We start from the raw sequence: 24,826 nt of genomic DNA, 5'->3' as shown, positions 1-24,826 counted from the left end.
GAAATGTTTTCCTGTCAAAAGAATAATTTCGACGAACAGAAAGCACAAGATAGGCTACAGTCGCTGTCCTCTCTGCAGAAAACCTAGCACCCGCTTCACGCGGTCACCGCATTGGAGACCCCCGAACCGGCTTCTTGCGTGAAAGGCAGTCACTCGCTGAGTGCAAAATATGTGAAATATCTCGTTAGAGTAGACTGCCTGTATAAACCAAACGGAGCATAACAGAAAGAAGCCTCAAGGCGCGATGGCACGGGTTCGTGACGACTGACGGTTTCCTCTGCATGTATGAGCGTCTGCATGTATGCTCGTACTGATGGTTTCGCTTTTGAGCGCGTTTTGGCACCGCACTGAAGTTGTCTCGCACTGCGTATTCATCAGCTTTCCTCAGCGGGCAAATGCCGCTGCATCTGTTTCTTTATTCAGTGCATTCGTTTCGTTTGGTGCTCACACAAAACGGAGCAAATGCAACGCCTTTTTTTACTGCTCCTTAATTATAGTTACATTTGCATTCCAGTGAACTTGCCGCTCTTTGTCATCAACAAATTCATAGACCAAACCTTCACCACTTCGAGATTCGTGGTGCGAGGAGAAGTAGTCTACGAGGACCGAGCGTGCGTGGTAGTAGCATGCAACGTCAAGGAAAGAAAGAAAGACAGTAACGTTCGCCGGACTTGTTCTGCAAACGTCGGCTGTGAACTAGGACCCACGTGAACTTGAAATAGCGGTGAATAAAATAGAAGTTATTGCAGCAACCAGCAGCCGCAAAACAAGATAGTAAATATTTGACGAGTACCCCAGCAATTTTGGCAGCAGTGTCGTGTTTAACGCACACAGGGTGGCATCTTTCCCACGTAAATAAATGAGGCTCCAAGAAAATACATGGGGTTGGAGAGGCCCAACGTCAGTTTGTGAGTGACACAAATAAATATGGGACATAGTGTTTGCGTCAGGGGAACGCAAGCTTGACTGAAAAAAATGTATTGCCAACATAAATGCAGCACACAGCCGCAGCATTGACTCTCTCGCTATGTATGTCCACCAGCAAACGTCGGGTAGCTTATGAAGGCGAAAGCCAGATGCCTCTCAACGGGAAGATGACCGTCGCGGCGTCAAGACGAATGACGCAAAAAATAATCGTCACGTGATGAGGTCACCATATGACGTCATCATGACGTCACAGACCTCCTAAATTTGTAACTTCATTATGACATCACCATGACGTGACATATCGTGATGCCACATGATGACGTATTCACACGACATGGTCCCCTTTGCATTGCCTCCGTGATCGGTGATGGCGTTATCATATGACGTCTGACGTCACAGATCGCCAAAATATGTAGCGTCTTTATGACGTCACAACGTGACGTCACATGATGACATATTCAACGTCATGGTCGCTTTGCATTCCCTCCGTGATCGGTCACGGAGGCCGTGCAAAACCGCGTTAGGTGCAGAACGCTTCTGGAGGGGGGCGCGGGAGAATCAATACATCGACTGACAAGAAGATGGCTTTCGCCTTCCAGTCATCTTTGGCGAGTGCATAAGGGACCCCGTGTGTTTTTAAATTCAACGTATCTAAACAATGACTTGCGCATCTGCAGCCGATTTTGTGGACGCTGAGCACGGGGCCGACGATCAAGAGGTCGCACGGGAGGGTTCTGAGATGGTATCGCGCGTGGCAAAAGGTAGCGCCTTTTCCATCCTGTGGCAGATAAGCATCACCTGCCGGCGGAAAGCGCGCGTGAGCCATCGTCTCAGTGCGCGCTGTCTGCTGCTCACCGACCATCGCAGTCCCGACGCAGTAACGAAAGTCTTCGTCGCGGGAAGTGCTTGTTGCACACAAGACTTGTAGGCGATGGCTACTTGCCGGTTCTTAGCTTTACAACCCATGCTTCACGCAGTTTCTTGTCCCGAGGTTACCGGTGCAGGCTGACACTGGGCTCCTTTGCGTAAGCCCGGCACTGCGGCACCGAGCGGTAGAGCCCCATGTTCGTCGCCTTCGGCGGCAGCCACTCTATTAGAATGGTTTCAATTGAACAGAAAATGCGAGAAAACTTCCGTATTTGAACAGTCCGCAGCGCATGCGGGACTTGAAACTCGTTTTCAAAGCACGCGGCAGCGCTCCACAAGCAGCCGACGCGGCCGCTGAGACCACGTGATCCTGCCAAGTACGTCACGCCGACGGTGGCGCCGGCGTTTTCAGTGGTGAGCCTCGAGGCCAATATATATGATTTGAGGTGATTTTTTATATTCATAGAGCTGATCAGATGACTTGAACTGTGTTTTAAGTCAAAGAAGAATCTACACAAACAGGTTGTACAGGCTGGGCCGCCCCATACCGCGACAACACAGCAGTGTTTAATAACATTTTGGAAATATTACCCTGAAGTTTAAAAAGTACATCCAAATTAACCTGATCATCTGAGCAATCGCGTCAGCGACTTTTCAGTCTTAGTTTGGCGTTGTAGATACAATGAGTATGAGAACCTGCTAGTACTTTAGTATGACAAAGCGAGGTACTTCGCAGAAGTCTTCAGCATAAGCCGAGTGCCAACTTCTTTACTGGTTAGAGCCCTCTAATATAAAGTCTTTCTTAAAAGAAGACCAAGTTCAGTCGATTATTATTTAAGCAAACCACATTGAGCTGGTTGTGTATAGTTATAACATTATAAATGATTACGAATTTTTATACTAGGTGTTCGGTCCTTGCACTCCTACTTCCGCGGCGGCTGCATTTCGATGGAGGCGAAAATGTTTGAGGCTCGTGTACTTAGATTTAGGTGCACGTTAAAGAACCCCAGGTGGTCGAAATTTCCGGAGGCCTCCACTACGGCGTCTCTCATTATCATATCGTGGTTTTGGACGTTAAACCCCAGATATTATTATTATATATTATTATTATATTATTATTATTATTATTTATTTTATTATTATTTATTATATTATTGCCCTCCTACTTTTACCAGCTTGGGTGGGGGGTGGACGGAATGGAGGTGATGTGGCCCTTTGCTCCTCCCCTCCGGTTCTTCCATGTAAGTAGCCTACGTAAACTCTGTAGGCACAAATTTTCCTTCAAAAATGTCGGCGATTAGAACGTTTAAACTACCCCGCATGTTTCCTACGTATACACCAGAGCACGCCTGTCTCGCACCCAGGCTGCTGGCGAGCCGAGCGGATACTCTCGCACCCAGACGCCGGGCTGACCGGGGCTGCCAAGGCGCGCGCGGGCTGCATCGAGTAAACAGGGCAAGCTGCAGTTCTGAGGCTTTAAAGTGCGAAAAAAGTACCCGTTCACGCCGCTTCAGCGTATAAGAGCTCGTCTGGGCACTACTGCGTCGTCTCTGGATGCCAAAACAAGCTGCGCAACAAGAGGATATTTAGCGTTGTCTGCGACGATTACGACGCGCCACGGAAGTAGTGCCGGTGTGGTGTTTTCAGCTTCGCCGCGAGTGGATAACTGTGATTCAAGCAAAAAAAACTAGGAGCCGAGTGAAAATGCGCGGTAGTAGTACACTAACAGCGTGTATTCTGCAGTGTGATGCCCACCTATTTCATTTGCGAACCTAATTTGCGTAACACGCAGCTGAGTTGAAGGCAGGCGCGAGCTTTGTGTGGGGGTGCCACTTCATACCTTTGAGCGCTTCCTTTGACGAAATTCTAGTGCAAGTTATGCTTTCAAGCACAAGCATCAGCATGCTTTGCCATTTCAACGTAGTATTAAGCTTAGTGCTTTTGATGGCAACCACGCTTCGAGATTTCGTCTTCAAAAGGTAATAAATGGCAACGGTGCTCCTCAACAGCTGGCCAGAATTTCGTGCTTTCATTTCAGCTGTTTGATGTCCCCAAATTATTTGGACACGAGGCATTCAGCTGCACATAATACATGGCACGTAAGTAAACAGTACTCGCGCCCGTGTCCTTTACGTCGCAGGCGTAGCTAACCGGCTTAACTAAGAGTAGCACAGTTTCACTTGTAAAGCACCATCGTTACAAGAATAAAATCGCGCAGGTAGCTTTCAAAAGGGATCGCTGAACTATACTGCAGGTTATACTCTCCGATAGCACGCTTTTGTGAGCAAGACGCATTATTGTAAGAGCGTTGGTGAAACAAAAATTACGTTCCGCGAAACCACCCGTAAAGCGTACACTAATTATTACGCGATGCATGATGAAATGATGAGCTTTCACAAAACTTTGTGCACAACTTGTAATATGGGGCAACAAAACATCGTTGCACTCTTTCGCGAGCTGCACTGCAATTACGATTCACGCGTACTACAGCGAGAACGTTTTTTTTTTTTTACAAATGTAACGGCGTACGTATCTGACGAGGTTGCTTCCGCAGCCCACTCAGCACGTACTGTATACATTGTGGACTTGCATGAGGAAGATGTTCTTGATGTTCCAATAAAATCAGCGAAAATGTCCAGGCTAGAAAAGACGCGAAACACGCTCTCCGACGGGCTGAGTTTCGGAAGTTTCACGTTTGCTCTGTGTAGCGTCTGCTGGCGTGGCAGCCCGCGCGTGTTGTTTCGTCGCGTGTGCGTTAGATGGCGCGACGCGCGATGCAAATATGGCGATGCGCATGGAATTCGCTGTGTTCTGGTCTATAGGTCGTTAGCTGTTAATGAGTGGTCGAAATTTTCTGGGTCATGCTCACAGCAGCTGCTCGTAAAACGACGCAACAAATGGCGCGTAAGAGATCCACCGCGTAATTACCACGTATGCATGACTGCGTAAAAATATAATAATAATGAACTATTTTCAATACGGCGCATTGTTTGTCATTGGTTCTTCGCTATTCGTCAAAAATTTTCAATGTGCCATAAAATCGCCTCCTTGTTACGTGACGTCACAAGTCTGCGAAAACTCGCGGCGTTAAAATGAATTGTGCACAATAAACAGCACATTACTGTGTTGAACAATAACTTTTTTTTTTTTCGGAAGAGCCAGACAGTGCCTCTTTCTGAACGTAATTTAATAGGTTGCCCGCCAATCACATTGGCAGCGGCTGCTTATCGCAGCGGGCGAGATAAATTCATATGTGTATAATAGATACTTTCAGTTGTAGTATAACGATGTTGGGCTGTTTTTGCGCGTGTACAACTCTCTGTGAACTCATCGTTGCTGACAAAGAGGTAGAGAGAGAAATAAACATTATTAGGTACAGACACAACACATTGCAGGTAGGCAGCCTTCTTAGTCCAGAAAACCGTGGACGCTGGTCATCTTCCTGGTGAGGTAGATAAAGTAACGGGACAACTTGAAAGCTGGGCTTCTCAATGTGCTCGAGTCCACTGCCTTGTTACAAGTCACCACGATCGCTGCAGGCTACCATATGATAAGCCAAGTGAAGCAGGCTAATCGAAGACTGAAGTGGGAATCTATTTTAGCTGTCCTGGCTAGCCACAACTAAAATACTCGACACTTCTGCACACTCATCAACTCGCAGCAGCTTGAATATAGAGCCGTGGCGGTGCTATTTGTTTTCAAAGAAACAAACAAAATTTCCTGAAAAAGGAGAGCGCTTGATCGGGCTATACAACGTTTACTCGTTCCCGCCCATATTTGCGTCGCCGATTACCTAAATTTCAGGCCAGGCAGAACAAAATAAGATCGTGACAGATTGCTGTAATGTTATAGAGCCCCTGCTGAGCGATAGCCTCCTCTGTAGTCGCAAGACGCACAAGCGTGGAATAGGCAGCCCGCACCGCACTGCGTGGTCATGACACACGGAGGACAGTCGTCGCAGCAGGATCGTAGGACAAATTTTATTACAAAATTAAGTTATTGCTGCGTTCAAGTAAAACTTTGCCTGACTTGTTAGTTTCCCAGTCTGCAGCCGACAATAACCACTGTCGAAAGTGGGGGGGCTCTGCCCCCCCAACATTTCTCACTGGGGGGGCTGGCGCCCCCCTTGCCCCCCGGTAGATACGCCTATGATAGCAATGAATGAATGAATGAGAAATCCGCGTGAAATCCAAGTACCTTTTAAACTTCCTTGGCAGTAACTCCTTTGAGAATGGGCCTTTTCCGAGTCCGAACAGCACCTCCAGGGGAGATCGCCGAAATGTGAACTGGTGGCCCTTGGCCTCCAAAATTGTCCTACGCGCGCCGGTAGACAATCTCGGAGGACAGCATTCGCGCCTTTCTTTGGGGGAAAAATTTGCAAGTTAATGACACCAGATGTCGCTTGGTCCGCACCTGTCGTCGCGTTTTAGCCACCAAAAGCCATGGCGCGTGCCTCGTAGACGCCGGCGCGCATGCGCACACTACCTACCCGGAGAAGGTCCATTGTCTAAGTGATGAGTAAACGCAGCGTTTTTCGAATAACTTGAAGCAGCGCGATAAAAACGAGGACAAGTATGAGGAACAAACACTTTTCACGAGCTTTTTGTTGACTGACCTGTGTGGCTGGTGGTGCTCCAAGAAGCCCTCCTCAGCCACAGCTGGTGTCCGCGCACCAAGAAAAATAATTGAAAAAAAAATAATTATTTCTTTCCGGCGTTCTAGTTTTGAACCGGGGTCCCCGCGGCCTGAAAACGAGTTCCTTGAACACTAAGTCACGCGCCCATGCTTGCCCTGTGTGAGTTGAACGGAAGCATATGAGCGCGTTCTACCGCCGATGAAAAAAAAAAAAAAAAAAAAAACAGCTGGGAAGCACTGCACATGCGGCGGGCGCTTCATCGCAATATTTGGCGTTCGCGGAATAGAAGGGATCTGCTGGACAACGCGTAAGGTCGGTATACCGAATCGCACATTTCAGGGAATTTCCGACTTCGAAAAAATTAGTTCCTAAACTGCGTTTCCGTGATCGCGTGATGGTCCTCTCGTCGGGATGTTGTAGAGGCTGACGAGCGCTGGGAAGAACACGAAAGACGCCACGCCGATTCCGCCCGAAAACAGCGCTCGGGGGGGGGGGGGGGGGGGATTCTTAAAAGGAAGAAGGAAATGAAAATGGAAATTGGGTGTGGAGTGCACGATAACTGTCTCTCAAGTGAGGACACCTCAACCGATGGGGACGGCCGCTACATAAAAAGAAATAAAGAAAGAGAGAAAGGAAGAAAGGTAGTACGTCACGCACGCCCACGCGAGGCTTCGCTTGCCCCCATTTCCCCGATCGGGAAGGGCTCTTCAATTTTTAGGGGCGAAGCTCCTTAAGGCGGCACCCGTTCGTCCCTCGTCGTGCTCGTAGTAGTGAGTAACAAGTCTTACCCTTTGGCCTCCAAGGTGGTGCCGGTGGGAGATTTCTCCTGTGCGTTGTTGAACAATAAAAAATTCGCAGCGTGCGCGTTAACTAAAAGCCGAATTCTTCTGTCTCTGTAGAAGTGTAAGTGTTAGCTAAAAGCCGACTTCTTCTGTCTCTCATTCCCATTAGCAGCCATTGTTTACCTCCAAGGTAGTGCCTGGTGAGATTTCTCCTGTGCGTGATTAAACAATAAAAATTTTGTTCAAAACGCCGTTGATTGATGAAATAAAGCAACGAAAGACGCCAGATGTTTTGTAAAAACAAAACGAAAGAACGCCAGATGTTTCTAAAGCAAAACGAAAAAGACGCCAGCTGCTTAACGAAAGACGCAAGGTGTTTTCTAAAGCAATGGTTTTCTAAACAATGAAAATTCACAGCGTACATGTAAAATTAAAGTGAGCTGCAAGTCGTCATAACTCATCGAACCTTTAGTATAAACGCGCCCGATCTCACGTCGGTGATGATGTACTGGGCAGAATTCACGGAAGATTCACGGTTTACCGATGAACCTCCGCAGCTTCGCCCACTCATCATCATTCACTCCGTGGATATGCTGTGATTTTTTCTTTCGCGCTCCTTCAAGTTATTCGTAACATGGCCCTATTAGCCCAAACCAACATGTCGTAGCTATCTAAGTTTTCTCAATGCGAAAGCCTTAGATGCCTCATAAAACGCGGCAAGAGGCCATCGGCGTTGTGAACACGAATTGTTGAAAAAAGTCGAAGCAAGTAAGCAACAGGCGGGACTCGTGGCTCCATTCGTCATACAAGATGCCTGACGTCCATTAAAGCACTATAAGGTGAAGCTAGACGTGACCGAGAGTAACGAAGAGGTAGCTGAAAGTAATTCAAAGTAATTAAAATGTCATTGAGAGTAGCTGAATGTAACTGAGTAACTCAAAATGACGTCAACGTAGTGCAGATAATATAGTGCACACGTAATGTCTTTCGCTGTCACTCACCTTAGCGTGCGATATGGGACCCTGTGATTGTTGTAAGTTGCGGCCTTTCCTTAAATGTTGTTTTCTGGTGGCATCAGCATGGCGTCTTTCACCTTCTTCGAAGCGTTCGTCCGCGTCTGGAAAGGTGCCACAAAAGCCGCGTCCTGCAGCCATCGACGTTCGGAGTTATACATTTTGCTCACGGCCGTAACATCGTTCATAGCTTCGACAACGTTGCACCTGGTGAGTAGAACGGAGTTTGGGTGTTTCGGCGTTCCGTAAATGTGTGACATGGCGTCTTCAATAGTTTGTAAAATTGTGACACCACTCGAGCGACTGCACCGTCAGCCTCCACAGTGAAACCTGCGGCCATCATCAATCCCGAGTAGACCAAATTCCCGTCGCGCCGCCGCGAGTTTTCAAATGATAGATGACACAATTAATCGTTTTGCTATGCGTTCAAGAAACTCACAGGCTTCGCATAGTAAGTAATTAACTGAATACCACCATGTAAGAACACGCACGCGGAGTTTCCTTTGATAGTTGTCTATAAATGATGCGTAGGCGCAAGGTTTTACTGTATCATTCCTTAGAACGCTGTTTTCTGGCAGCATCGTCGATCATGACGTCTTTCATCTTGTTTCTAGCGCTCGTCAGCCCCTGGAACTGCGTCACAGATGGCACATCCCTTGACCACCGAGACGCGAGTTGGCATTAAAATAGTATTGAAAGTTGGGCTAGCTTGGCCTTACATTATCGCAGTCTAAATTTTCCTGGTGAGTGCAATCCCTCACGTCGGCTTTACGTCTCGTTCTAGAAAGGGTTTTTATTCCAGTGCCGCGAAATTCAGCAAGGTCCGCATAGAAAGGGCCCTCCTTCTACAGTTCAGTAGCGTACGATGTCGGGCTAGTCGGTGCACAGTTCAATAAAAAAGTTGTAAGGCGCATTATCACCCTTATAATTTGATATGCGTACAGAAATACGCAAAAGAAGAGGAATTCCAAGCGCTCGTTTTTCTTTGTTAAACACAACATTAATGAGAACTTACCGACAATCAAGCCAAGTAAAGTATATATATATAGGGGATGTTATTTGTAGTAATTGTGATATACGAACATACCACTGGGATACACAGCCATACAAACACACAGACACACGGAGTAAATAGAGAGAAAGCAGGTTTACAGATGCCACCTGGATGGGTACAGCGCGTGATTGCCCTTTCCGGAGGAAAAGTGACAGGAAAGTACAAAAAAAGAATGGCTAAGACTGGGACAAAAATAAGTAAGAACCGTGACGAAAAAAAAAAGGGTTATACTTAGGAAGAAAAGAGGGAGCAAGAAGAGCGCCAACTTCCAGCACTCGTCCTGTGGTTTTTGTGTCTTCAGTCCCGTCCCTCGTGCTGTTATATTTCCCGCCCCGTCTTTTTTCTGTCTTAGTTTAACCTTCCGCCTAACAGCTTTATTATTTATCCTCCTTTTAGACTAATTTTGCACCGCGGGCACAAGACATTCATATTGTTCAAATATATTCACGTTCGTCAATGGGCGTGTAGCCATGTGGTAAAGTCGCTCGCTTCCGTAGCGCGAGGGCCTTGGTTCGAAACCCTGTACCGGCAAGAAAAAATTTGTTTTATTGCGATAGCAATTATATGGACAGTCTCGGCTGATTTTTGCCGTCGGTGGCCGCCGTCATTCACCGTATATGTATATATATATATATATATATATATATATATATATATATAGAAAAGCCACAAAGAAAAATAATTCAGAAATTCTTCCCGACGCACAGAATCGAACGGGCGACCTCTCGCTTTGCAGCCCGCCGCGTTAGACGTTAGGCCACGACAGCACAGTCTTTCAGCCTGCTAACGGCGAGCTATTTATATACACCATGTAATTCAGGATGCTTTCTTAGTGGCCACATAGATGGCGCGACGTGCGCGCGCGCTTTAAAGATCGTCGCCCCGCCCCTGCGAACGCCGTTGCTGTTGGCTCTACAGGGCGTCGTCGCTTTCGTGCGCTTATCTCAAGGAAAGAAGGGGCGGCCGGTGGGGTGCTTCGCTTCGCTCGCTGCAGCGGCCGCGTTTGCGAAAGGAGCGCGCTGTTCAAACAGAAATAAGTAACAACTGTCACAATTAGTTCACGCTCGTCTTGTTTATATACACCTCTTACATCAGTATCCTTTCTGAGTTACCACGTAGATGGCGCGATGTCCGCGCGTGGCGCGCTTTAAAGATCGTGACCCCGTTCCTGCGAACGTGGTCGCCTTCGTGCGCTTATCTTGAGGAAAGAAGGGGGCGGCTGGCGGGGGAGCGGGGGGTTGTATGTCTTGTGCTCTCCCGGCGATGTCTGCGCTGAAGTGACAGAGCGTACGAAGGTCGCTTCGACGCTGCAGAGGCCGCGTTTGCGAAAGAGGCGCGCTGTTCAAACGGAAATAAGTAACGACTGGTACAGTTCGTTCGCGCTCGTCCTGTGTGTACCTGTTCGTTCGTTTCGTGCGTCCTGCTTTATTTTCGATCAGCTTACAGCGCAAAAACGACGAGGACAGAGACCAAGAATGCGACGACACGAGCGCTGACACGAGCGCTGTAAGCTGATCGAAAATGAACTATAACCAACTAGCCCAGATTTCCCTTCTTGTCCTGCTTTATGTTTGAGCAGTGCGCTTCCAGTGTCGAGCTGTGACGCATGATAGTTCGCGCTCGTCCTGTGTGCGTTCTTTTCGTGCGTCCTTTGGGCTCGAGCGACGCGCTGGCAATTTCGAGCTGCTTTCCGTTCTTCGCGTTACATTCCAATTTATTGCTATCGCATTCATTGCTTCGCCGTTGCGGCGAAACTGACTTTTTTATACATTTATTCCTTAATAGCGATTATTGACTTACGTGACAGGGAAACCGACAGACGGTATTCTCTTTGAGCCTGCATAGCAATGCATTGTAGGATGACATACGCAATATTTCTTCCGTAAGTAAACCCCGAGCGCCCCTTTCATTGTGAAAGGTGGCTTCTCCTTCATAACAGCCTTTGTGAGAAAAAGCCCGCTTCAAAAGGTCGCAGTTTAGGCTGATAAAACCAAGCGGTCATCGTTGCCTAAATTGGTAGCCTTTCATTCCTGGCCCGCGCCGGCGTTAGCTCCTAGTGCTAACGACGATCAAGCTTTAAAAAAAAAAAACACGTTTTTTATTTCCGAATTCCGCTCGCCAATGCACGTATTGTAGCGGACCTTGCCTCACTCCTCAAAAACCATCTTCAAAACTTTATTTTCATTATTATTATGGTGATAGGCTAATTATTAGAACAATAAATAAACGTACTGATATAATTTAATATTTTGATATCTCCCGGACAACTCAAGCACCAGTACCCCACTGTGGCGTTGCATGTCTGAAATATTAAAGATTTTTAGAGCGATATCTCTGTTCCTCCGAGTACAAACCCAGAAAACGCCTCGTTCCGTGAATCTGACCTTTTAAGCTCAGCCAAGGTCGAGCCAACATCTCTGAGCTGCGTCAGCGCCGCAGATTTTTTTTTTTTTTGCACATTTCCCGCGAGATAGCGCAAAAGTTCTCGTCGATCAGTTCACGCCAGCGTGTCAGCGCGTTGATCGCGTGTTTCGTTCCGCGCGTTTCGTTGCAACGCCGGCATAAAAACCTTCAGCGAAACACTAGTGCGGCGTGTCTGCGCTAAAACAAAACAGTGGCTCAGTACGATCAAGTATTTCGTGCCGCCACCGCCAAAGGCACTGGCTGCATCCTAGTTCACTGCGCGTTAGCGCCGAGCAAAACCGGTAGCTCGGTTTTGCCGATCAAAACTCAGCTGTCGCTTGACAAATTGGTTTAACCGCGTGCAAGCATGATGACATTTTTAAAGGCGCGATATGCGCTCGGGCTGTCGGCGTCTCTTGTCGTCGTAGCCCGTCACGGTAAAGCAAGTGGCAATTAAGACGGCGCGTTTCCCCAGGAAAAGCTCGCGAGAATGCGCGCTCGCCCGCGAGAGACAACGCCCCGTGTGCTTCTCCGAGTGGCAAATAAGACGGCACGTTGGCTTAGGAAAAGCTCTATTTCTGTGATGGACGTTGCCTGCAATGGGCGGCGCCTATAGCAAGGAGATGACAGCGTCGTCTCATTGCTATTGACGTGCTATGGGAAACACCGGTGCTTCGCACCTTCCCAGGTTTCACGTTAGTAGAGTTGATTTTTTTCTTTCGTATTTGAACAGCTGAGACTCGCAAGTTTAGAATTTTCATCATTGAGCTCTTTCAGGATGCTGTTTATTTCGTATTGAGGTATACTAAATTGTTGAGGTGGTTACAGGATAAAACAGGCGCCGTCACGCTGAGCTAGCGCAAACACTGCAAGGCGTCGTCGCCATCATTCTCGGTTATGAGTCTTTCCTGGTTTACCGAGAGTCTTTCACTCGGTTAGGCTGGCTTTTCCATTGTTATAGTAAACACCCCAAGCGCAAGTTCGACGGCGAACTTGCGCTCGGAGTGTCTACTATATTACTACTGCTGTGTTTAACACAGCAACTGTATTTGTAAATAGAACTCTTCAGTACTACATAATGAAACTTAGCTTTTTTTTTTCATCGCGGTACGAAGAGTTCTTTTTCTGTTTTTTTTTGTGAAAATCATGATATCCCTTGGCCATTTTGAGCAGAAGACATGCACACTTTATTATTATGATTTTTTTTAGTTAGTGTCATTTCGAATTCTTTGATGTGTAGCCACTGCCCCATTGCATTGGTTTCTGTCTAGTTGTACTGCAGGAGCATAGTAAGAAATTTTTTCGGGGGGGGGGGGGGGATTCAAATATAATTTATGTATGTTCGTGCGTGCGTTTGTATGTGCGCGTGTAAACATTCAAAACTGAAAATTTGCGGGAGGTTTGAACCCTCCCCTGGCTACCCCAATGTTTTACTGAAAAATGTCATTGACCATGGAAAATAAAGCGATTGATTGGTAAACAAGTATGTTTTTTATTGAATAACAAGAACAAACATCGCATACATTGGAAAAATTAGCGCGCTTTCTTGATCCGACCGCTTGCGTGGACATGCGCTAGGCTAGAAGAAAAACACACAAACATGGCAAATAAAGCTCCGAGCTTGGTTCCATCAGCTAAATATTGAGAGAAAGAGAGACACGGAAGGAGGTGGCGATGACTGCATCGATTTCGAAAGTTGAAAAAAAAAAAAAAGCCAGCATCCCAAACAAACCGAAACACCAACCTCGGTACGTTCCTGCAGGCATGGCTGACTGCAATGAAGGCGTTGCCGACGAACTGGCGGGCGACTGATCTGCTCAGAATGTGTCCGCTGTCGTCGACAGCTCCGATGTTCACTTGTATGCGGTAGGTGGCGTCGATTTTCAGGGTTATCTGTTGCGTAGGGGAGAAGGGAGGGCAGGCTCCAATTAATCAATTGTCAGAGTTTAAACGTCCCAAAACCGCGATATGGTTATGAGGGACGCCGTAGTGGAAGGCTCTGGAAATTTCGACAACCTGGGGCACTTTAACGTGCACCTATATCTATGTACACGGGAATCAAGTATTTTTGCCTCCATCGAAAATGCGGCCGTGGTGGCCGGGATTGGATCCCGCGACCTTCGGGTCAGCAGTCGAGTACCATAACCCATTAGACCGCCATGGCGGGTGAGGACAGGTTCTGTTGCGAGCTTCTGGCTAAACGAACTCTAATATACGGATATGCGAGAACATCATTAGATATATGTTTGCTGTTTAAATGCTGATAGCTAGCCTACATTAGCTATAGCGCTTACCGATGGGAAGCAGATATCACGTATACTGATAATGTTCGGGTGCATGGTAGACCTGGATAGGATTGTAGTGGGCGCTCCCGAGCACAGCAGTAGAGAATACATGCGTATGCATAGCATCAGTGTATCTTCCAGAAAATAGTAACAGTTTCGCCGCAAGGGATAAGGAATGAATGTGATAGCAACAAATTGGAATGTTACACTAAGTGCAGCTAGCGGCTAACTCCATTGCGATCCGATATAGCGTAAATCTACAAAACGCTAGCGTAAGGGAATACGGCCGCTCCGGGCAGCGAAGCGGTTTTCGTGCTGTCTGTCGCCTCAGTGCGAAGTAAGCGGCGAGATCACAGCGCGTGCAATGGTATGAACAATCTTTGATCTCAGTCGAGATAGCCGCGACCGCGCCCTTGCGATCAAGGTTGGCAGTTGCATGCTGCCTGAGCGACGCAAGACCCAGAAATGTTACTGTCCAGAAATCTTAATTGGTGTCTGCTGCCCGTGTGTTCCCTTCTTTACTTTTATTGCGATAGCAATTATATGGACAGTCTCGGCTGAATTTTGCCGTCGCCGTCATGCACCGTATATGTATAAGTATATATATATGTATATATATATATATATATATATATATATATATATATATATATATATGTATATATATATATAAAAGCCCCAAAGAAAAATAATTCAGAAAAATGCTCCCGAAGCGCGGAATCGAACCAGGGACCTCTTGCTCCGCAGCGAGTGGCGCTAGCCACTACCCCACGAAACGCAGATCCTCCACGTAGGTAACGGCGAGCGTTATATACACACCATTTACCGCTGGAGGACTCAGAGACGGCTGCGCTTATAAGCGTTTCTTCATTACCAGCGAGATGGCGTTAGGAGAACGACGGGCGCATTTAAAAGTCGTCGGCGAGCTCGCTCGCTTCTTATTGCGCAGGGAGAACCTTGCCCTTCCGCTGTCTGCTCGCGTGGTTTTCTGGTAGTGAGGGGAAGAGGGTTGTTTCAAGCTTTCACCGTGGTATCCGCGCTCATGTTACGGAGCGTACGGAAGTCACTCGATCTCAAGGGACGCCGCTAAACGAACAAACAGACGATGAGCGCGAACTATCAAGTGTCACAGCTCGACACTTGAAGCACGCTAGTTTTCTTCGCTGCTTCGGCCGCCTTTGCAACAGGAGCGCTGTTCAAACTGAGAGTATCCATTGGCGAGCATCACTTCGTACAGCATTAGTTTCCTGCTATCGCATTCATTGCTTCGCCCTTGCGGCGAAACTGTGACTTTTTAGTGGACAAGTGGCGAGTAGACGGGCTTGCACAATTTATGTGACACACACGTGCTACGAGATTTTGCGCATGCAGGTCGGACAGACTTCGGTTTCGGACGTAATTCGGATGGCTGGGGCTCGCTGGTTCATGTGGACTTTGAGTATGCGCCGCCTATTGAAAGTACCACATAAGAAAAACTCAGACATCCTGTTAAACCGCGTCCGTCTAAGTTTTTGTTTTTTGTGCGATAATTTCAAGCAGCGCAAGCGCAAGCGGAATGTAAAGGAGTGCCGTTCGAAAACTTACAGGTGGTCGCAGCTGCTTGTTGTATCCCTCGTCCGAGAAGAGCTTGATACGGTCGAACGACACCACCTTGCCCCTCCACGAGGAACCGGGAAGGGGCGATTCTGGGTGGCTGTACTGTCCAACTGCACGACGGGAAACAAGAGAACAACGCCAGTTCATGCTCTTTTTTAGAGCGAAACCGCCTATGGCTGGGCTGGGATCTGGAAAAAAATGCGTCCGAGATGTTGGCAAAAACACACCACTCGTACGGCATTGTCACGCCATCTTTGGGTTCGGCGCGAAACTTACGCTTCGAAAGTGACCTGAGCACCATTTCGTGTACAGCAGAAGTTTCGTCATTCGCGTGCACACAACAGTGCATGCGGTAGCAGCTTCCAATCGACATCGAGTGACCGTCTCATTACCGATGAAGAACGTCAGTGGCAACAGAAGCGTAAACAGCTTCACTGGTCTTCAATCATAATAGAAGGGCTCTCAATTTTTCTAACAGCGCCGCTATTAAGCTTTTCGCTAGGCCATGTGGAGTCACCAGAAAACTATCATCATCATGAACGGCCTCTACCTTATATGGCATCTCGCGTCACCTGGCAGCTGGCACAGCTGCCCGGCGCGCGCCCTCCCGCTGCGCCGATTTGTCCGGAGGGGGATGCAATTAAGACCACGACAATTAAGACCATGTCGATTAAACATTGCTAATTAATACCTCTCTAATTACGACTGTGCTAATTAAGATCTTGTTGAGTTAGAATATGCTAATTAAGATCATGGTAATCAATACATCTGTAATTAAGAGTATGCCAATTAAGACCTTGCTCTCTCAGCTGCGACAGCTCCACTAGCGCGAGGTTCCCTTAATTTTTTTTTCTTTCTCGAGAAGGCTACTAGCGTAAGGCACCTGCTGTGTTTGCCGACGAACTCTATGGCGAGGCGGAAAAAGCTTCACGGCTGCTAAGGTTACGTTGAAAAGATTAATGGCCAAGGACTAGTTGAATGAATAAACTTTATGATTAGTCCGGCGGTTTCCGTCGGGCGAGTTGGGGGGGACTCGTTAATTTATCTTTTTTTGTTATCATCTTGAGGGCAGTTGCTTTTATGGAAAAGTTACAGGGCATGAAAATTTATTGGCGCCCCCCCCCCTCCCATCTTTTTTCTTTAGAAATAAAAAAGGTGGACGTAATTTGAGGTATTCATCGTCAAATGTGACCAAGCAACACTGAAAACGAGCGCGCCGTCAGGCCGCTGTATTGCGCAAGACAGACAAAGTGACGTGTCAAAGTGACGAAACTTCAATGAAAGCGCGTCGCAGCACAGTATAGGACCAGGGAATACGGTAAGCCGCCTGAAATACACGAGTAGACCACTTATTCCTTTCATTGCATGTGACGTGCGGTGCTCATCTGTTTCATTATTGAAATATAAATAGACGCAAAACTTAAAAAGCGCCTCAATGGCTGCCCCGAGAATGGCTGCCCCGAGCGCCTCAATGGCTGTATAGAATGAAAAAAAAAAAAACACCGAATGGATAAGCTCCAGACTTCACACACAAAGGATAAGCGATACCATAGTGCACGTATGATGACTGACCACTTTTCCTGAGGACGTTTTTCTTGTGACGCTAAATCTGAGTGCTGTACAGAGCCGTCCACTTCTACCCTGAACACCGCACCGTGCGGCCGGCGCTCCGCGGAGCGCCTCTGCCGGGCGCTTCGGAAACTAGCGCGCAAGCGCAATGACCTCTGTAGGCGGGGCCTTCGCCGCGTCGTCTGCTGGAGCGCGGCCGTTCCACCGAATTGCGCCTGCTTTGCGGTGAAGCAAGCATCACCCTTGTTATATGCGCACGCGAATTGAGAATTTGGTGCGGTTCTCGAGAAGCGCAGAGACTGGCTTTTTTGCAAGCTATCGCACAATAAACCTCGGCCCATACATGAGCAAAACTTTCAAGCGGCGCTGGCACTGCCACAACTGAGTGATTCGGCGGAACAGAAAGAATATCCCGCAGCTCACAGGACTGTTTTTGATCAGCGCAAAGTTGAGTGCCGCAAAATTGGTGATGAATATATCGTGTAAGTTCTGACATAACATCTTGGAATGTTTGAAAATTTTGATTAGTTACTAACCTGTAAACAAAAGAATGTGACTTGTCCGTTAATCTTAGAAAACTGATATTATAGCATTTATGTGTTACGAATAGCGTTGTTTTCATGTGCCACCGAATTTAACTCGCCAATATTCCACCCTATTCACTGCCTACTGGCAGCCGTGTTTCTTCGTGCTATTGATGCATAGAAATTAAAAAAAAACGTTCTAATCGAGTTTTCAGCAGAACTCGTACGGGGCAATCAGTGCACCAAACAAGCGCCGATGACAAATTTTTACTGCTGTGAGCAGGTGCAGAATAAAGCTTCATTCCTTTTTTGTCTCTGGGCGACACAAGGCCCGCTTATCGCTTCATATCTTTCTTGACTCGAAACGTTAGCCCACTGCTCATGTGACCCTTCAATTCGTAGCGCCGTCAAACTTTCTTTTTTTTTATCGCCGCGTAATAAAGGGGCTGCATATGTTCGGTAGTACTTCATTCCAGTATTGCCTCCCGATTAAAGGACCATGCCGACAGTACGGAAAGACGAAAGACGACGCATCGTAGATTTATGCCTTAGAGGATATTCTCAACGTGCAATATCTGCGATGACGAACCGTCATCTTGCAACTGTCAACCGGATCATTCAAGCGTACAGGAATGAAGGACGCAGGAATGAGAACCGCACCAACTTCCCAATTTGCGTGCCCATATCACAAGAGTGATGCTTGCTTCACCGCAAAGCAGGCGCAATTCGGTCGAGCAGCCGCGCTCCAGCAGACGACGCGGCGAAGGCCCCGCCTACAGCTGTCATTGCGCTTGCGCTCTAGTTTCAGAAGCGCCCGGCAGAGGCGCTCCGCGGAGCGCCGGCCGCACGGCGCGGTGTTCAGGGTAGAAGTGGACAGCTCTGTACCTTGTCCTAAGCCCCGATGATTGGCTGGGGCTCTTGCAAGCTGTAAGTATGCAGCTTTTCTTTTTCCCAGTTACCTTTTTTTCGCAGAGGTTTATTGTTCTTAGTGAAAGCGAATTACATTGATTGATCGATCGATCAATCATTGGCATGACGCGCTTTCACTCAAGTTTCGTGGTTTATCGTCACGGGGCCTTTAAATCTGATGCAACACAGCGGTCGCCATCTCTTCGCTACGGCGCGCTCGGGGGCGATGAAATTGGATGGTGAGTAATATGTTTCAAATTACTGGTGACTTTTTGTACTGCTAAACAATGGGGCTCCCACAAATTGTGACGTCCAGCAACTTTCCATAGAAACAGCTTGCCTCAAGTTGACAAAAGAAAATTAATTAACAATAAGCACTAGAATCATCCGCTAAACTCCAATCGTCGCTTACACAACCTTGATCCATTGGTACAGCTACAACCGCCAACAAATATTTCTCGACGTGAAGCAACAATGATGTGTCGGCTGTGGGTCGATGTAGCGTTCACCACGTCATACAGCTATCGCATTGGTATGGCGGATTCACGCACGTGCGATAACTGCAACAGAGTAGACACAATAGACCACCTCTTGTGTCGCTGTCCCCAATTTGAACAACATCGCCGGTCTCTCCAATGTGCCTAGCTTGAGGAGACTCGATCTGCCTTTCACTGAAGGAAAGATCTTGGGAGCATGGCCTCACAGCTCATCAACCCAGAAAGCCACGCGAGCCCTCCTGCAGTTCTTGAAGGTAACGGAATTGAGAGACCGTCCATGATACGCTTCACTGTGCACGTGTGCTGTGAAATGCCTGCAATGATGGTTTCTCTCTCTCTTTTACCCCCTTCCCACGTGCAGGGTACGAAAATGAAAATAGTCTAATTAACCTCCCCGCCTTTCCCATCTCCACCTCTTCCCCCCCCCCCCCCGCTCTCTCTCTCTCTCCTAACTTTGGGAGTGTCAATGTATTTCCCTCTCGACGTCGAGCTCATTTGCGAAGACGACAGATGCCCGACTATGATCATAGCATCCTTATAAGAAATTTTGTATTGTCAAAAAAAAGAAGAAAAAAATGTGCAGCACCTACGCACTACTGAAGCGAACACGGGAAACAGCGGAGCTGTTGGCCTTCCCCTCCTCCTTTCCGTCCTCGTCCCCCTCACTTCCCTTTCCCACCCCTTGCTAAACTGATGTACAAGGATATGCTATGCTTTACCCTCTCTCCTCTTCCTTTCCGTCCACATCCTCACATCACTACTCACCCTCACTTATCTTTTCCACCCCTTTGTTATACAATGCATGGCTATGCTATGCTAGGAGCTGCTTGGCACACACCCGCTTGCTGTGGCGCATACCCGCCCAGTTTTGTGCGGACGATCCCGGAGTTTTGCCAAGCTTAAACAGCGCCGCTTTAAAAAAAAAAGGAAACACCCTGTAATAGAAACTCGCTCTCACCGCATCCACCGCCGTTGACATCCGTGAATGTGAGCCAGACCATGTACTGCAAGTCGTCCATCAAGCGGTTGAAGAGGAACGAAGGCGCGGGCTGCATTAACCTGCAGAAGAAATGGATCGTTTCGCAGGTGAACTCGGTCGTCGTCACCACACGATCGAGACGCGCGTGTCACCGCGAGCAACACGTTGAGCAAAGAGTCGCTCAAACAGTTACTGCTTAATCGGTATCAACCGTACGCAAATGAATCCATCTATCATCCACGCGGTAATCAGGTTGGCGTGCATGGATGTTGATGTGTGTACTGCCCCCATCACTCCGACTACAGTGTGTGCGCACCACGTGCGGCGTAGCATATGCTCAGACAGGGCCGTACCCTGGAATTTTTTTCGTGGGGTGTTTGTATGTAGAACGGCTAACTTTGACAACTAGTGGTCGCTGTGACGGCGTGAAAGTATTTTAGTGCCACCCGAAAAGTTAAAGCATGGAAAAATTTCGGGGGGGGGGTGTCAGAACCCCCCTCACCCCCCACCCCCCTTAGTTACGGCCCTATGCTCAGAGCAATAGCTGCTCGTGCGGGGGGATCTGCTACCCCCGCAATTCTTGCACGCACAACGATCACACTGGTTACGAACGCCATAGAATACTGTCGTGACGGCTTCAAAAGGTCGAAGATGCGCTGCGGCGCCGCGCTAGCAGCCAAACCATATTTCCGTGTCCGAACACTCCGTCGAGTGTGGGGGCCACGAATTTGTGTGGAATACAGCTACAGCACGAGGACACGAACGCGCCTCGACTTTCCGTTTAATTACAATGTCAATATTAAACACAATAGCGACGATGCTACGACATCACGCAAGTAGTAGCGGAAACATTTACTGGTCGATGGTTTTAGTATTCGGAGTTGCGTAATAGTCGAGGGCTCCAGTTGCCTTCGCAGTGCTCCGGACATGGGCCAGCAGCGGGGGAGGCGCCGGCCCCTCCAATTTTGCCTGCACCCCCTACCCCTACACCATCCCACCCCTGCCTGCATCACCCACCCTACCCCTCCCCCATCCAAAGAGTAAATATAATCAATATAATACTGTGGCGAAGCAATTGGTACTGTTCAACGGTTGCGCTCTCCAGCGGCTCCTAGTGGGTCGTCCTCTTCTAAACGCCTCTCAGCGCTCGGAGCCCGTGCTTTTGCCTTGACTGTCGCCATAGTGCATTGTCGCCGAGTGCCGTCCAATAAACAGCTTAACAAATTACCACCGCATTCTTACTTAACTTACCACCGCATTCGACAACGATACTTCTGGCGAGGGATGTACCGCTACGTGCAGAAGTTCATCCGCTCCTGCCTCGATTGCCAACGCCGAAAACCTTCAACGCACGTGTCACCAGTCGGTCTACAACCATTACCTTGCCCTAACCGTCCGTTTGGGCGCGTGGGCATCGATTTGTACGGACCACTTCCTCTGACGTCGGCTGGTAACCGTTGGGCCATCGTCGCCGTTGACCATCTATAGCGCGATACGCCGAAACCGCTGCCCTCCCAGCGGCTACAGCGCGTGATGTTGCCTCCTTCCTGCTACACCGATTCATGCTGCGTCACGGTCCACCCCAGGAGCTTCTCAGCGATCGAGGCCGTGTCTTCTTGTCGGAAGTCGTCGAAGCCATTCTCAAAGAGTGCCATGCTGTTCATCGCAAAACTACTGCTTACCACCCGCAGACGAATGGCCTAACCGAACGCTTCAACCGCACGCTCGGCGACATGCTCTCAATGTACGTCGCCGCCGATCACACAAATTGGGATGATATTCTGCCCTTCGTCACCTACGCCTATAATACCGCCCCTCAGAGCACTACTGGTTTTTCACCCTTCTTCCTGTTGTACGGAAGGCACCCGTTGCACACCATTGACACGATACTACCCTACAAGCCGGATCCATCTGATTGTGCGCCTATTTCTGACACAGCCAGGCTTGCTGAAGAGTGTCGCGAGCTTGCAAAGGCCTTTACAACGCACGAACAAGAGCGGCAGAAGAGCCTTCGCGGTGGCACCACCACTTCTGAGTCCACGTTCCTCCCCGGAGCGCTCGTATGGCTCTCGGTCCCTACCACTGCAACCGGCCTCTCTTCAAAACTACTGCCGAAATACGAAGGCCCCTACCGGGTCGTCGAGCGCACATCCCCGGTCAACTACCTGATCGAACCCATCGAACCAGCTTCAGACATGCGCCGTCGAGGGCGCGACATAATCAACGTGGAGCGCCTCAAGGCCTACTATGACCCACTCATAGTAACGAGCTGTTAGGTCGCCGGACGGCTCCCTTTTCGTACCCGGGATAGTTGTGGCGAAGCAATTGGTACTGTTCAACGGTTGCGCTCTCCAGCGGCTCCTAGTGGGTCGTCCTCTTCTAAACGCCTCTCGCGCTCGGAGCCCGTGCTTTTACCTTGACTGTCGCCATAGTGCATTGTCGCCGAGTGCCGTCCAATAAACAGCTTAACAATACAAACACAACGCATAGGCTCCCCGCCTCTTGCCCCTCAGAAAGAACTCACTTGCCGGTGCCCCCTCAGTGAAAAACATAATGGCGCCGCCCCTTCCCAGCAGGCCTCTCTGGGCTTTCAGGTGAGCTCGGATCAGGATAACGGCTCACGGCCCGCGGGCTTAACACGAAGTCGTTAGCCACGGCCTCCTGTTTAGGTTTTCGCTCAAGACTTCCGGTGCGGCTCTGACCTACCACGTGCGAAAAGGAGACGACCACTCCCGCACAAAGGATAGTCGCCTCTGAACCGGGTCGGTCAAAAAGCATTAGATCTGAGCAAGTGTGAGTTTATGTGTTTTCGAACATATCAGTCCTCTTATACGGTAAGCTGTAGGTGAGGATGCCAAAGAAATTGCCCCGAGTGCGACGCTAGCGTACTCTACTTACAAAGTAGAATAGCGGTGGACACCCTGCGGGCATCCTTCTACAGCAGCACAACATTACGTAGCGCCCTGGACACGAGGCCGTGTCCGGAAACCAGTGGGTGGACACTCTGGCTCGCAGAGACAGACCACCGTCACAAACGCCGAATGAATTAAGTTGCAAGGCGGGCTTGTTGATATGGCATATTTGGATAACAACGGTAGCGCAAAGAAACAGGACACAAGAAGGCAACAAAGCGCTGCGAGTGTCTCTTTGTTGCCTTCTTGTGTCCTGTTTCTTTGCGCTACCGTTGTTATCCAGATACGCCCAATGAAGTCGCGCATGTGCTCTCTAGCGACCAACACGCAAGCCTACGCGGATCGGAGGCGCGAAAAGCAACGCGCACGAGGTATATACGTTCGTTTCAAGCACTGGTTGTTAGTGGGGCGTGTGCGCATACTTTCCACACAACACATACGCCATCAACATCGTGATCCCAGTCGAGAAACTTCTAAATGAAGTGAAAGAAATACTCGCCTGCCGTGGATGTTTATCTGCAGTTCCATGATGGGCCGGAATTCGTCACTGTTGACGTGTTTGACAAGAGGCAACTTGGTGGGCACGATCGCGCGCCGCTGGCGATTGGGGTTAGCCTTGGGAGGGAACGTGGGCCAACCGGACCAGTCGTGCACCTTCTCCGGGTGATCACTGGGCATGACCTTCGGACGCTCCAGGACCCGGTGGACGTAGGTGCCCATCTCCGACCCGATCGAAGCTACGACTGCATCGGTGGCTGGCACCATAGAGCCGGTCGGTGCGCTCTCGACGTCATCGTCAGACTCGGATGTGACAGACGTGGTATCGTCGTCACTGTTTGCGCTATCGCTGCTAGAACTGCCGCCGCCGCTGCTGGTAGGGCTGTTGCTCGCGCTACTACTACCGTTGCTGCTGCCATCGTCGGTACTGCTGCTCGCCGACTGCTTGCTGTCGTCCACCGGAGTCGCGCCGAGGCCGACAGTCCTGTCCTTGCCGAGTCCAGCTTTGAGTACAACGTCCTTGGAGCCAGCAGCACGACCCGACGCCGACGCCATATGGTTTGAGGAGAAGGCGTCGGTGGCGGAGCGAACGAGCGCGCTTTCTGGAAATGTCTAGTGACCTCTGCTGCTTGCTGCGAATGTCACTCGTGTTTATAGCCTGCTCAAGAAACATGCTATTCCCATGGTCTGGATCATGATTGGCGTGAAAGTTGAGAATACGCAAGATAAACGCAGATTGTGACGTCATCTACGACCTGTTTTCACGCATTCTTGTCTCGAAGCGCTATAGTTGTCATGAATGAACAAAGCGCGGAACTGAACGCGTGCGCTACTTACGCGTCTCAAGGTACTAGTAATTAGCTTTGGCGTGACAGAAGTACGCGTGTTGTCATGGCGTAAGCATCACAACGCAATGAAATGTTGTGCTGGAACACAGAAAAAAAAAGACATCGGCCATCTGTTTTGTTTGTTGAAGAGAACATAGGGGTGTGGTATACAATGGGCACGTGTCCTATTTTATACAAGCATTCGCTTCGCTTCTGGCACTGTTCGATTCCGTTTGAAAAACTAGGTTCAACAGTGCAACGAAAGGGGCTAGTTGACAGCACTTCATTCTCGTTTATGTGCTATCACGTTAGTGAAAAAAAAAAAAACAGCTGACGGAAAACACGTACAGACAAGTGGTGCACAAGTCGTTGACGTGGCCGCTACATCCTAAAGGCTGGAAAGATTATCATGGCGAACATAACGTCAGCTGGAGTCAGCCGAGCAGAAGGCAGACTTATACCGTCTTGTTTACCCGTCATCATGAATAGGGATTGTTTCTTTAATTGCTCCAACAACCTTTTCACTCCCACGTGCAATGAACTCACTT

General features: G+C 48.8%; 2 protein-coding genes across 4 annotated transcripts in view; both read right to left on the bottom strand.

The window, feature by feature from the left end:
- The window catches only part of LOC119383522 (optomotor-blind protein-like), a 55,087-nt gene extending 30,924 nt beyond the window's left edge, over positions 1 to 24,163 (bottom strand). The window contains exon 1 of one of the 2 annotated variants that reach the window (XM_049412559.1): positions 23,453 to 24,163. In XM_049412559.1, the coding sequence (XP_049268516.1) occupies positions 23,453 to 24,006 (554 nt within the window). In that variant the 5' untranslated portion in view covers positions 24,007 to 24,163. The remainder of the gene's footprint in view (positions 1 to 23,452) is intronic. The other variant, XM_049412560.1, reaches the window with a different exon arrangement.
- Positions 13,212 to 20,144, bottom strand: LOC119381255 (uncharacterized). 2 transcript variants are annotated; one of them, XM_037649182.2, is made up of 4 exons: positions 20,021 to 20,144; positions 15,552 to 15,673; positions 13,427 to 13,575; positions 13,212 to 13,316 (listed from the first exon to the last, which is right to left on the bottom strand). In XM_037649182.2, the coding sequence occupies exons 1-4, from the start codon at positions 20,115 to 20,117 to the stop codon at positions 13,313 to 13,315; spliced, it is 372 nt and encodes a 123-aa protein (XP_037505110.2). In that variant the 5' UTR covers positions 20,118 to 20,144; the 3' UTR covers positions 13,212 to 13,312. The 2 variants fall into 2 exon arrangements, with proteins under 2 accessions (XP_037505110.2, XP_037505109.2); XM_037649181.2 differs by having other exon boundaries at positions 13,212 to 13,261.
- Positions 24,164 to 24,826: the final 663 nt, after the last annotated feature.

The sequence above is a fragment of the Rhipicephalus sanguineus genome, chromosome 2, assembly GCF_013339695.2.
Source record: "Rhipicephalus sanguineus isolate Rsan-2018 chromosome 2, BIME_Rsan_1.4, whole genome shotgun sequence".
NCBI classification, from domain to species: domain Eukaryota; kingdom Metazoa; phylum Arthropoda; class Arachnida; order Ixodida; family Ixodidae; genus Rhipicephalus; species Rhipicephalus sanguineus.
The sequence above is the reverse complement of the archived record's forward strand: the minus strand, read 5'-3'. Positions and strand labels throughout refer to the sequence as shown.